At 37.6% G+C, this 12964-nt stretch overlaps 1 protein-coding gene across 2 annotated transcripts in view; it reads right to left on the minus strand.

Moving 5' to 3' along the window:
* The window catches only part of LOC102877728 (glucosaminyl (N-acetyl) transferase 2 (I blood group)), an 80718-nt gene that overhangs the window by 3891 nt on the left and 63863 nt on the right, over positions 1-12964 (minus strand). For both annotated transcript variants that reach the window (XM_006909278.3, XM_006909279.3), the window contains exon 2: positions 3678-3770. In XM_006909278.3, coding sequence (XP_006909340.1) covers positions 3678-3770 — 93 coding nt within the window. The remainder of the gene's footprint in view (positions 1-3677; positions 3771-12964) is intronic.

The following is a 12964-nucleotide window of genomic DNA, read 5'->3' on the forward strand; positions in this document are numbered from 1 at the left end:
TAGAAGCAAGAATGGTAGGAAGTTAGAACTCTTTTTAAGAGATTGCTTGGCATATAGTTGAGCCACTGTGAATAACTGACTTAAAACATACTAAAGGGTTGGGACTTTTTTATCCCATAATTATAGAAAGTCTTTGAAGATTTTTGAATAGAAGAATCAAATGACAAAATTGATTTTAGCAAGATTAATGTTGTAGAACTTTGCAGGGTACATTAGAAATCAAAAAAGAGACTACAGTAATAATGTAATGTAAACCAGAGAGCTCGTTTGAAATTAATGATTGCTATGAATGGGAAAGAAAGGATACTGAGACAGAGTACAGAAAGATTGACAGGATTGGATGATTAATTCAACATAGCTGAGAGGAAGTACAATAAAGAGTGAAACCACTGAGGAAAGAAGCCAGAGTTATGAGAAGTTAAAGAATAACTGAATTAGAAGTTTAAGACTAACTTGGTGGTGAATGCATAGGCAGCATGCCCATCTTCAAGAAAATGGAAGTGATCAGGAGAGAATATTTCAGTCTGGATCAAACAGAGGTTGCACAGACAACTTGGTCTTTGGGATAGAGGTAACAAATACATCCTTGCAGAGAGAAAGAAAAGAACCAGCAAAAGGGAAGACACTGAAAATGCAAGAGAGTAAGGGGATAATTTAGGGGGACCCACACAAACTGAGACCACAGATGGTAGTCTTGGTTGTGAGGATGGGTAACATTCCCTCTGAAACAGGAAGGAACAATGAGAAAATGTATCCGAAATACTCTAAGATGAAGGAAAGGATGACGTGAAAAAGGAATTGATTAGGACATTTTGATCAAATGTCTCAAAAGTTCTTCCTAGGGTTGAAATTATCATCTTTTGAGAGTGAAAAGGCTGTTTCAGCATAAGATTAATAGCTTAAAGATGAGCAGGAAAGCTGAAAAGGTATATGCTGGGAAGGGCACCAGGAAAATAATGAGATAAATTAAAGAATAAATAGGCATCCAGGAGCATCTAGCTGAAATTAGATGGCAAGTCCCTATAGCAGATGGTTTTAGGACTGGTCTGTAATCACTCTCCAGCATTATTCTTCTTGGGAAACACAAATGGCAAAAAGCAGATGGTGGTAATGATTAAGCGTAAGGATCAGCCTTGTAGGGTCAAATGACAAGGGAATCTAAAATCTTAGTTAAAACATCATGGAATGGCTGATAGGGTACACAGACTGGACAAAGAATCCTGGGAAGGAAACCAGTAAAAGGAAGAAACTAGAAAAGCTGAACCTCTTGAAACTCCGATTTAAAACACACACACACACACACACACACATACACACACACATGCGCGTGCGCGTAAAACTACAACAATGACAACAACAACAACAACAACAACAACATATTTTAGGTGTGCGGATATAGCAATGAACAATTTGGTGAAAAATCCTAGCCCTCTTGGAGTGTCTATTTTGTTCTGGGGAGAAAGACAGTAAACATATATAGTACATGAATTGGTGAAGGAAATTAGTAGGGTGACAAAGAGATTGTAATCAGAGATGGGTGCTCTAAGTTCAAGACCATGGAGCTGGAATGGTGCTCTGTGATGCTGAGAGGGCTCATAAAGCAGACACCCACACCGGGTTTGGAACAAATCCTATTACAGCCAAGGGGAAAAGGTTCAGATTTGTACTACTGACTTGTTGGTTTGGATTATGTCTTTCTCTTTTTCCTCTATAGTGGTTTGGGGGACAAACAATTTTTTATGCTCTGAACCTGATAAGGCTTTCCGATGTTCACTGGCATAACAGGTACCAAGAGAAGAAAAATGAGACATTTGTCTAGAGGGGATAGGGCTACCCAAGCTTTGTACCCAATGTAGGTTCCTGGTTAGGGGCTACTCTCATGGCCCACACCTGTCATGTGATCAGCAAAGGTTCCTACAAAAATGCAAACCTGACTATCCTCTACCTTCTCTCCTGGGATAGGGCATGGATAGAGGTGATGAAAGGAAGCTGAAATAAGGCTCTCCTTGGAGTGAGGCAGGGCTGCTGCACAGTGCAGTGGGAGCTTCTGTGGTAGAGGAAGGCTAGAGCTGCAAAAGAATGATGTCACATGGGTCCCTGTTGTGGATGTTGAAGCCTTTAAGTGTTGCAGCTGGAGAGAAAGTAGAGAAGCAGATGAGGGTAGGTGATAGGGGTTATGGAAGGACGTGGAGAAGACAACTATCCCAAATATTGGGACCTGACTGATGGTGGTCCAGTTTTTAAAGAAGTCCCAGGAGATCAAAGAGCAAAGCAACCTCTTCTTCATCCTCCTTCTAGTAGGAAGATAGGCCATGATGACGATGCAGACAGATGGCATGTGCTGTCCCCTGGGGAAAATGTGGGCTGATTAAGGTAAAAATTGAATATGCTTAAGAATAGATGAGATTTCTGTACAGTGATGTGAGGATGTTGCTGTCCACCGTGGGAGGGGACTCTCAAGAGAAACACATGAGAAGGAGGTTGTGTGTGATGGAAAGCTACAGAAAAGAAGCAATCTGGAGGTTGTCATCTGAAACATTAGGTGTAGATAAGATGGACCGACGAGAAAGCTGTAGAATGAGTAGAATAGTGGAAGAGGCAAAGCCTTGTTACTGCGGGAAAAAAGGTCAAATTTCCATATTCACTCACTCATTCAGTCACTGAATCACTCACTCACTGAATAAATTATTTGTGTGCTATTATGGGCTGAATTGTGTCCTTCCCCAAATTCACATGTTGAAGTCCTAACCCTCACTACCTCAAACTGTGACTGTATTTGAGATAGGGCCTTTAAAGAGGTAATGAAGTTAAAATAAGGTAATATGGATAGGCCCTAATACACTATGACTGGTGTCCTTATAAGAGATTAGGACACAGATACACACAGGAGGACCACATGAGGACACAGAAAGAAGAGAGCATCTATGAGCCAAGGAGAGAGGCTTCAGGAGAAATCAAACCTGCTGATACCTTGATTTCAAAATTCCAGCCTCCAGGAGAGTGAGTAAATAAATTTCCTTCGTATAAGCGTTACTTTGCTATGCTAGCCCTAGCAAACAAATACACATGCTCACTATGTACAAGGCGACAGTTTAAATGAAATATATATCAAGATTGATAAAAATCCTTCTTCATACGGTTCTATAGAAATAAAACTACTTAGGGATTCTAGTTCTTGTTCATTGGAGGAGAAAACTCTCTTATTAGTGTCACCTGCCATTATTCCAGAGCTGTAGCAAACACCTCCAGACTGGAAGCCTGTCTATGGAGGGAGCAGTGGCTGACGTGAGGGGATAGGGGTCCAGCTTGCTCCATGGTGAAAATATGACATCACTTTTCACCGTGACCACTTTCCCCTCGTAACTGCTGCACTCCCAAAAGGAACAGAAAGAGGAATAAACAATAAGAAAGCAGAAACTAGCAAGAAAAAAGTACCATTATAATTTGAACCTACCTCTACATCTCCCCAGGTAATTATGAGCTGAAAAATGTCTGTGAGATGCTTAAATTTACTTTTCAAGGACTGTGTCTTAAAGCCCCTAGCTATTCTATTAGTAACTCACAGATGGGTCTAAATATACCAGCAGTTCTCTCCATGAGAACCCTGTGTTCCACAACTACCTTCATGCCAACAGCAATAAGCAGTGTGACCTCAAAGTGTGAAATGAATGCCTCACCATGGCAGCCTCCGTGTTTATCTTCCATGTCAATCCACTTTACAGCTCTGAGGTTACCAGTCCATGATGCATTTGGCATGGAGCCAGGGACACCTGAAATATTGATAAAGAAGAAAAGCAGAAATGAGAACCAAGAGAGAAGGGTATCAATTTCATTGATTAACCCTCCAAGTCATGTTTATTTTCTTTCAGTAGATTATATTTCACAACAGATTTTTCATTATTGGTACAAGACCCCAAAGGCTTATGGTGTGAAGCTGGTGGTTATGAACCTCGCCTTGCCACCAGTAAAACAAAAGCCATTCTTTCATAGTGTGTGACCAAGCCTGAAAAGATAGACTATCATGTAAAACCATAATGCAGAGGATAAAGTTGGAGATTTTTGGTCTCTCAATGGCCTTTAATTAAATTTACTTTCAATTCTAACATAAAATTTTTTGAGAACTCTCCAGATGATTTCTATTAAAATCTCAGGAAACAGGCTACTTTGGGTTCTTAGCACTAGTGAGAGTGATTTCAAGGTCGCTCTTCTATGAAATTGCAATATTAGGTATACAGAAGGAAAACATCTTATTCACTAGAAAAGGAACTCATAAACAAATCCTTTAATGCACTGTAATTTTTATTTGTTAAAGTACTTCCTGAGCATTTGGTGTTGACAAACACTGTACTAGGAACTACAGACAGAGGGAAACCAGACATGATTCCTGATCACCCAATGAAGATGATGACTCATTTACTCCAAGCAGTAGGTCTTGCGTTTTGAATTTTTCATAAGATTGGTGTACACCGATCCATTAGATAATGCTGACCCATTATATAATCAGTATATTATCTAACTCAACTTTGAAACATAAAGAATTAGCCTTTAAAAAGGGAGAGGGAAGGTTTAGGTTGCCATCTTGCTAAACCAAGATTTCTCTAGCTAGGCATTATTGACATCAGATAATTCTTTATTGTAGGTCCTGTCCTGTGCATTGTGTGATGTTGAGCATCACACAATGCCTTCACCTGGCCTCCACCTGGCCTCCACCTGCTAGATGCCAGTAGTACATACCTTCCAATTGTGATAATCAAAAATGTCTTGAGGCATTGCCAAATATCCCCTGAGGGAGCAAATTGCCCCATTTGAGACACACTTTGCTAAGCTATCTCAAATAACCATCTTCATTTCAATAAATTTTGGATTGGTCCCAGAGATCAAATAGTCCATTTAATCCCACAGAGTAGTTATACCTCAAGATTTCCATTACTGGAAAGGGAATATACAGGAATCAATGCAAATGCAACTGAAGGGGAAAATATTTCACTTCATAAGAGCCTCAGCAATTTTCATCAGTGAAAAATGCAATCTGAACATAATTGTGATGACACTACAAAAATGATACCTGTACCTAAATTGCAATCCTTTCTTAGATCTAAAATATTGATGACATTCTGTAGTAGGCAGGATAATAGCCCTCCCTCCCCAACAACATATTCTCCAAGGAGTCCATATCCTAATCCTTGGAACCTGAGAATATGTTATGTTTTACATGGCAAAGAGGAATTAAGGTTGCTAATCAGCTGATAATAAAATAGGAAAATTGAGAAAGTATCCTGAATTATCCAGATAGGCCCAATGTAATCACAGCATCTTTTACAAGGAAGAATGAGGCAGAAGGGTTGACTGGAGTGGTGTGATGTGAGAAGGACTTGACTCGTCTTTGCCATTTAAAGAAGGAAAAGGCTAAGGAATGCAGGTGACTTCTAGAAGCTGGAAAAGGTAAGGAAACAGATCCTATCCAGACCCTACAGAAGGAAATGTAGCCCTGCCAACACCTTGATTTTAGTCTGGTGAGTGAGACCCATGTCAGAATCTGACTTATGGAACTGTAAGACAATACATTGATGTTCATTAAGCTGCTAAATTTGTGGTAAATTGTTATGGTGGCAAATAGAAAATTCAATACGTTCTAAAGAGAAAAAATTACCCACAAAAACTCTTCCTCTTTGAAAACATTAACATAAATATCTAACCACTATGCTATATATCTGAAATTAATGTAAAAATAATATTGAATGTCAACTCTAATTGAAAAATAAAAATTAAAAAAATTAACAAAAATGTGCATTATCAGAAGAAAAAAAGTTCTGTTCTTTTGCTCTGATACTTATTAATAATCTAAATCAAGAATTGTACCAAGATTTCCCAACTAAAATTAAAATCTGCACAGCTTTCTACCTACAAGGGAGCACCCATAATACTGTCAGCTGATTACTCAAAAGAAACTACACAGGACAGAAGGGTTTGGCACAAAATAGTCAATGTGATGAAAACCCAGGATCTACAACCAAGAATACGTTATCCAGCAAAGCTATCATTTAGAGTCAAAGGACAGATAAAGAGTTTCCCAGACAAAAATAAGCTAAAGGACAATTTACAATACCCAAGACATGGAAACAACCTAAATGCCCATCAATAGATGTTTGGATAAAAAAGTTATGGTTCATATATACAATGGAATATTACGCAGCCATTAAAAAAATGAAATCCTACCATTTGCAATGACATGGATGGAACTAGAGGTTATTATGCTGAGTGAAATAAGTCAGACAGAGAAAGATAAATACCATATGATTTCGCTTATATGTGGAATCTAAGGAACAAAAAGAATAAACTAATCAAGAACAGCCTCACAAATATAGAGAACAATTTGATGACAGACAGAGAGGAGGGGGAAATTGGGTGGCTGGGAGAATGGGGTGAAAGGTTAAAGAAGTTTAAATTAGTAGTTGGTAGCTGGTCACGGGGATGGGGAGCATGGCATAGGGAATACAGTTAGCATTAATATATTGGCTAGGTGCAAAACCAGAGGAGAGAAGGAGTAATTAAGGAGTTCATTTTATAAACTGTATAAACGTCTAATCAATGTGCCATATACTTGAAACTATAAATGGCACGAGTCTTTACCCCTAAAGACTCTATATACGGCAAGATTCTTCTTTTCTTGCTGCCAAACTTGAAACCTTTCACTTATAAATCTTGAATTTTGAATAAAAACATTATATATTAAGTAATATTCCTTCCTAATGCTTTAATTTGCATTTAATACTTTAAATTTTACTTTAGTGCTTGCCTATCCAAAAAGAAGCTTCTTTATTTTGTTCTCACCATATCGTTTAAAAAAATTCAGAATAAAACTTGCCTGGTTAAGTTGGGGCTGGGGGGAGAGAGCAGTCTGTAAAGCAAAAAGGTAATTTGGTATATTTACTCATGTCTGTAAGATTAGATTAATATTTCAATTAAATAACTACAGCAGAAAAGTGTGAATAAGACATTGCCATGATGGAAAGTCCCTTATCCTCCTTTAAAGGATTACATGTTTAAAAGAACAAGATATCTTTCATTCTCATTAACACTGATTATCATAAACTGACTTTTACTCACAATCATATTCCATTATTCTAGAGATAAGATCATGACATTTATAATTACTGTTGTCTTTAAAATAAACATGCAACACCTATTGACCTCCTGCAAATAAAAATTTAAGCCTCTACTTCTATACTTCCTGTTTGATGACAAATCTCAAATATGTCTGTTTAGAGATTAGTCATGTTTATACATAAAAATGACATCTTTAAAAGCAGAAGCAGGAGGAGAGACAAACAAAGTCTAATTCTACTTTGTCTCTTTTTGAAAAGAGTACCAGGGCACAGAACTATCTGGCCGAAATGAGGATAAAGCCTTGCTTTCCAAGTGTGGTTCTTAGACTTGGAGCACCGCCTGGGAGCTTGTTAGAAATGCAGTATCTCAGGCTTCCCTCAGATCTCTCGCACCAGAGTCGGCATCTTCACAAGGTCCCAGAGGATTTCTAGGCATGATCAAGTCTGAGAAGCTCTGGGCTACCATTAACACTGGGAAGAGGACACAGCTTCTTTCTCTCTTCTCCTTGAAGTCCTTCCATCAGCCTTCATTGAATTTCCGGGCTAGACTCACTCACTCTCTTACTCTCTCTCATATTCTGCTCTTATGAAGAAACCTAGTACTGTATGCCTTTACATCCTTCGGTTAATGTAACAAACTTGCCCCAACCACAGGAATATACATGTATTTTAATAGACCTCTCAAATTAGCCCACCTGTTGTGAGGAAAGACTTGTTGAGCAGAGGGCCAGTCCTCACGGTGCCCTTAACGTCACAGCCCACAGTGCTAAAGGAATGAATGAGTGTGGCATGCAATGGTTGCCCCATCAACTTAGCCTTTAGTGCTGATGGACCATAAGACCACATAGCTCCTGTGTGGATCAGACAAGCCTGGCTGCTGCCTTGCTTTCCCAATAGGCCACCATAATTTAAGGTGTAATAATGTTCTACTTCTCAGTATCAAATGTGTTGCTTCTACCCTTATAGCAAAGGCCAACCTGTATTAGTATGCCTTATGGCAATAGTCTAGGTGGCCATCAATCATCTTATTCTCCACACCTGTCCTGCCTGGTATAACTTTCTTAGGAAGGAGATAAACACTCAAGACTTCTGATGACAGTCCAATTTGAACACTGTGTAGGCATCACTTGGTCATTATTTTGGAGAGATAATGGCAAGCAAAAGATTGAATAGCCTAAATGTACAGTGTGCACACTGTTCAATAAGTAATTTAATTTGGCTTGGGTTAGAAGATACATAGAGAGCCCAGAACTACTGATACCATCACTTGTGCCAACGTCCAGTTGCCCCTTTTACTCCATAAAAGCATCTATTAAGCCCAAATCTTTCCTCTTTTTTTCCCCCCAGAGGTTTACTTCCAACAAACCCCCTGATGAAACACACTAGCTGAGGAATTGGGGAATTGACTTTTCATCCCGGCTTCGCCATTAACCAGCTGAGTATCCTAGTGCATTATTTAACATCTCTCAGACTCACCTTTCAAATGAAGTAGGTGGATTAGATCAGTGGTTTTTCAACCTTTTAGACTGCAATCCACAGAAAAACAATTTTACACCATCACATATACACGCACACACACACACACGTGTGTGACCAGATTTTTACAATGCATTTCCAACCTCTGGGAATAGTCAACATTTATTACTAACGATGATTGACTGTAGGTGGACTTCAGACTTTCAAAATTGCTGGGAAATAGCTTATTGATGTCAGAAAAGAGACACTTTTGAAAGCGTAGTCATGAAGAGGTTACCTGACTTATCTAAGTCAGTTCTTACGTCTTTAAAGTAAGGATAGTAAGACTTCTTAGGAAGGAGATAAACACTCAAGACTTCTGATGACAGTCCAATTTGAACACTGTGTAGGCATCACTTGGTCATTATTTTGGAGAGATAATGGCAAGCAAAAGATTGAATAGCCTAAATGTACAGTGTGCACACTGTTCAATAAGTAATTTAATTTGGCTTGGGTTAGAAGATACATAGAGAGCCCAGAACTACTGATACCATCACTTGTGCCAACGTCCAGTTGCCCCTTTTACTCCATAAAAGCATCTATTAAGCCCAAATCTTTCCTCTTTTTTTCCCCCCAGAGGTTTACTTCCAACAAACCCCCTGATGAAACACACTAGCTGAGGAATTGGGGAATTGACTTTTCATCCCGGCTTCGCCATTAACCAGCTGAGTATCCTAGTGCATTATTTAACATCTCTCAGACTCACCTTTCAAATGAAGTAGGTGGATTAGATCAGTGGTTTTTCAACCTTTTAGACTGCAATCCACAGAAAAACAATTTTTTACACCATCACATATACACGCACACACACACACAGAACAAAAAAAAGTTTCACAAAATAACTCTTAGGCTTATTATATGTAATGCGCTTGCTTATTTTATGTTATTTTTCTGGTCTAGTCTCAAGTTAAAAATTCTAGCCAAAATGTACCAAAGTGATTTCTGGATCCACTAATGGGATGCAACTACTATTTTAAAAACACTGGATTAGATTATTGTATTATTTTGATTGCTGTTATGATTATCATTAGATTGCCAGGATTCCAGGAGGGTAGTTATGAGGCATACGGGTATAAGTTTACCCTCAATTCACAGGTATCCTAGGAAGTGTCTATTTTCCATTCTTTCTAGGATGGGGCAAGAAGAAGACACAAATATTATCAGAGAAAACGTATTTAACTACAAATTCCAATTCTCTCATTTTCTCTTTATAGGCTTATTTAAACAAGATTTAAGATAAAGTTTACAGAGTAACCAGGAATGTTTTCCTTGGGGCTCAGCCTTTACTAGGCAAATAACTGCGTTTGTTGAATAAATAAATACAATTCTTTGAAATACAAGCTTTATTTACATTGACTTGACTTTCTTATTGTTTTTACACAGTGTTGCCCTCATTTTGGGAGACCTATATCTGGTAACAAATTCCAGCAATTGCTTACTATTTAAGTGCAGGTATATACTTTTTAACTTATGACATTTATACATAATCACTAATAGCACAGGCTTTGAAATCAGATAGTTGGCATTTCACATCCCTATCTCTGCTATTGCTGGCTGTGTGACCTTGAATGTTTATGTAATCTCTTTGAGACATCATGTACTAACCTTCGGGACCTATCGGGATTTTGTTAGTGTTAAATGAGATCATGTATGTGTTGTGCTTAGCATAGAGCTTGGCATATGTAACTATTCAATAAATGGTTGAAAATATAACCCTTCTAATAAAATTATGGGGACTTGTAGCTATAGAAGACATTACTTTTTTATTATAATCTAAAGCAAGTTTCTCAACCTCGATGCTATTGACATTTGGGCTGGATAATTCTTTGCTGATAATTCTTTGCTGTGGGGATTGCTCTGTGTATTGTAGGATGTTTAGCAGCAGCATCCCTGGCCTTTACCCACTAGATGTCAGATGCAGTCCCACACAACCTCCTCCTAGTTGTGGTAATCAAAAATATTTCCAAATATTGCTAAATGTCCCCTGGAGGGCAAAATCACTCCTGGTTGAGAACATGAAATCGTACATTATTAATAAAACCATGTACAAATATTTGTATATGAAATGGAAAATGTTTTAAATTTATAAAACTTTCTTTAATGTCATTGTCTTCCTTTTATATTAAAAAAATTTTTTTACATACATCTGAGTCATACTTGCTTTACTGATTTAGTAATTGTGCTTGTGCAAATTCAACACAATATAAAAATACACAAAGTTCATTACAGATTAACTTTAACAATAAAAAAATGGAAAATTACCTAATAACTGCAAGACACAGTGTTAAATAACTTGCAGCCTCTTTTTCTCATTGTTAACTGGGGTCATTTTTAGAAATAAAAAGATATATTATTATTTTCACCTACCAATGGTTCATTAATCACTTAGGATTTTTAATACATGAAACATACTAAAAGAGATGATTTTTTTTTTTTTTTCATGTGGATGTTTTCTACAGTTCTGCAGTCACTGAGATAGTGAATGGCATAACATCCTTAAAACGACAGCTCTTTATTCACCTCTGATAATTGCTGCCAACAAATTGATGCTTCCTTGGTTATAGAAGGAATAGTCAGAATGATGAAAGGAAGAAAAACCCAGAGTTTTAGATAGACCTAAAGAGATTTTAAAATTTTTAATGTTTTAATATTTTAATATGTTCCTCCCTCATTGCCAATCTGTGTAAACTAGAGCCTAGGAAATTTAAACGGATTGCTCAGGAGTGTGAACATGCTAAATAACTAGTTGATTTAGTTTCAAGATAATTTATTGACTTATTCAAATGGTTTCTTCCATGTTCTAGAGGAGCTGCTGGATGAGATATTCTTGGAGCTGTCAGCTTAGTGTATCCAGAAGGGTTTATATTTATTGATATTTTTATTAGCAGCCTGGATACCTCTACTCAAAAATCTTTCCTGGATAGTCTTCTGGTGAAATGTTAGTGGAGTATTTAGTAAAGTGGGCTATTCTTGTCCCAGAATAGTTCAGATTTCATTACAGTCATGACCTCGATCCACTGGCCCTCTGCCTACATTTCTCTTTAGCTGTTTATCATCTTTAGCTCTTAGTAATATACCCCTTAAATTATGGCAGATTTCTTCTGAGGCAGTTAAGGCCTTCAGTTTTACTGCTTCCAGATTTGTAGGCTGATAACGTTCCCTTCTTTCCTCCACGAAACCATGACATTCTTCAAAATCTTTCACCTTCACGATTAACCCAAATCCACTAGTTAACCCCTTCCAGCTATGGCTGTTGAAATTTCATCCAGTACAAGAGCTCCCAACTGATTTCCAATCTACCAGCAGTTCTTTAAGCCTTCTTTGGCTTAAAAAAAAAAAAAAGAAAAAGAAAATGAAAAAATGACGGCCTTTTGAGCCACGCTTCTATATATATATATATATACACCCACACACACAGCTATTTAAAAGACATCTATCTACTTTTTAAACTTCAGTCTAAAGTGGTGAAGCATAGAAATCTAATTATTGAGTCCTACTCCAGACTGAATCAGAAACTTTGGGCATAGGACCCAGCAGTCTTTATTTCAACAAGCCCTTTGTTTTAACAAGGCTTTAGAAAAGCCTTCATCAAAAGGTAGATGGGTAGAATTTGAGGTGGATCTTGAATGAAGAGTAGAATGTGATTAGCTAAAAGAGCTGCCAGAAGCAACACTATAGTGACTAGATGGGAGTAGAAAGAGTTCTAGGATATGAGAGGAGAGACCCGGATTTGACCTATCCAGTGAGCTGCACCAAAATTACGCTAATAAGGAATGAAAGAATAAAATAGTCAACCTTTAAGAACTATTTCCCTTCTAAATATTATATGCCAACTGTAAATGAAAAATAAAAAATTATTACAATTTTAAAGAAAAGAACTATTTCCCTTCTAAAAAGTGTTTCTTCTAGTGGCACAGTGCGTTTCTGAACTCCAGTTCTCTGAGAATAAATTTAGATAAATAATTCTTCTTTCAGTATCTTCTTTCTGTACATTCTTTTGAAGATCTGTGTGATTACATGAGGTAGTTTTCGTTTTTAGTATATCAAAGCAAAATGTTTTCTTTCATCTGATTTGCTTATCTTTAATGCGAAATTATGATAATTCGATGTAGAAAAGAAATATTAAAATGAGGAGCAATCGTGTTATATTTATATGCATCATTCTGTGTTATTATTTCTCACTCCCCGCTTCTACTGAGAGAGGAGTGGAGGCATCTGAAAGCGTGCATGGGAAAGGGCTTGCAAAAATGACCGATTCGGCCGGTTAAAACTGCCCTGTCCCCCCATTCTGCCCAGTGCTCTCCAGCTAACATGTTTTCCTATAGCTACTTCCCCCACCTCAA

The sequence above is a fragment of the Pteropus alecto genome, unplaced genomic scaffold (genome assembly GCF_000325575.1).
Source record: "Pteropus alecto unplaced genomic scaffold, ASM32557v1 scaffold121, whole genome shotgun sequence".
Lineage (NCBI taxonomy): Eukaryota > Metazoa > Chordata > Mammalia > Chiroptera > Pteropodidae > Pteropus > Pteropus alecto.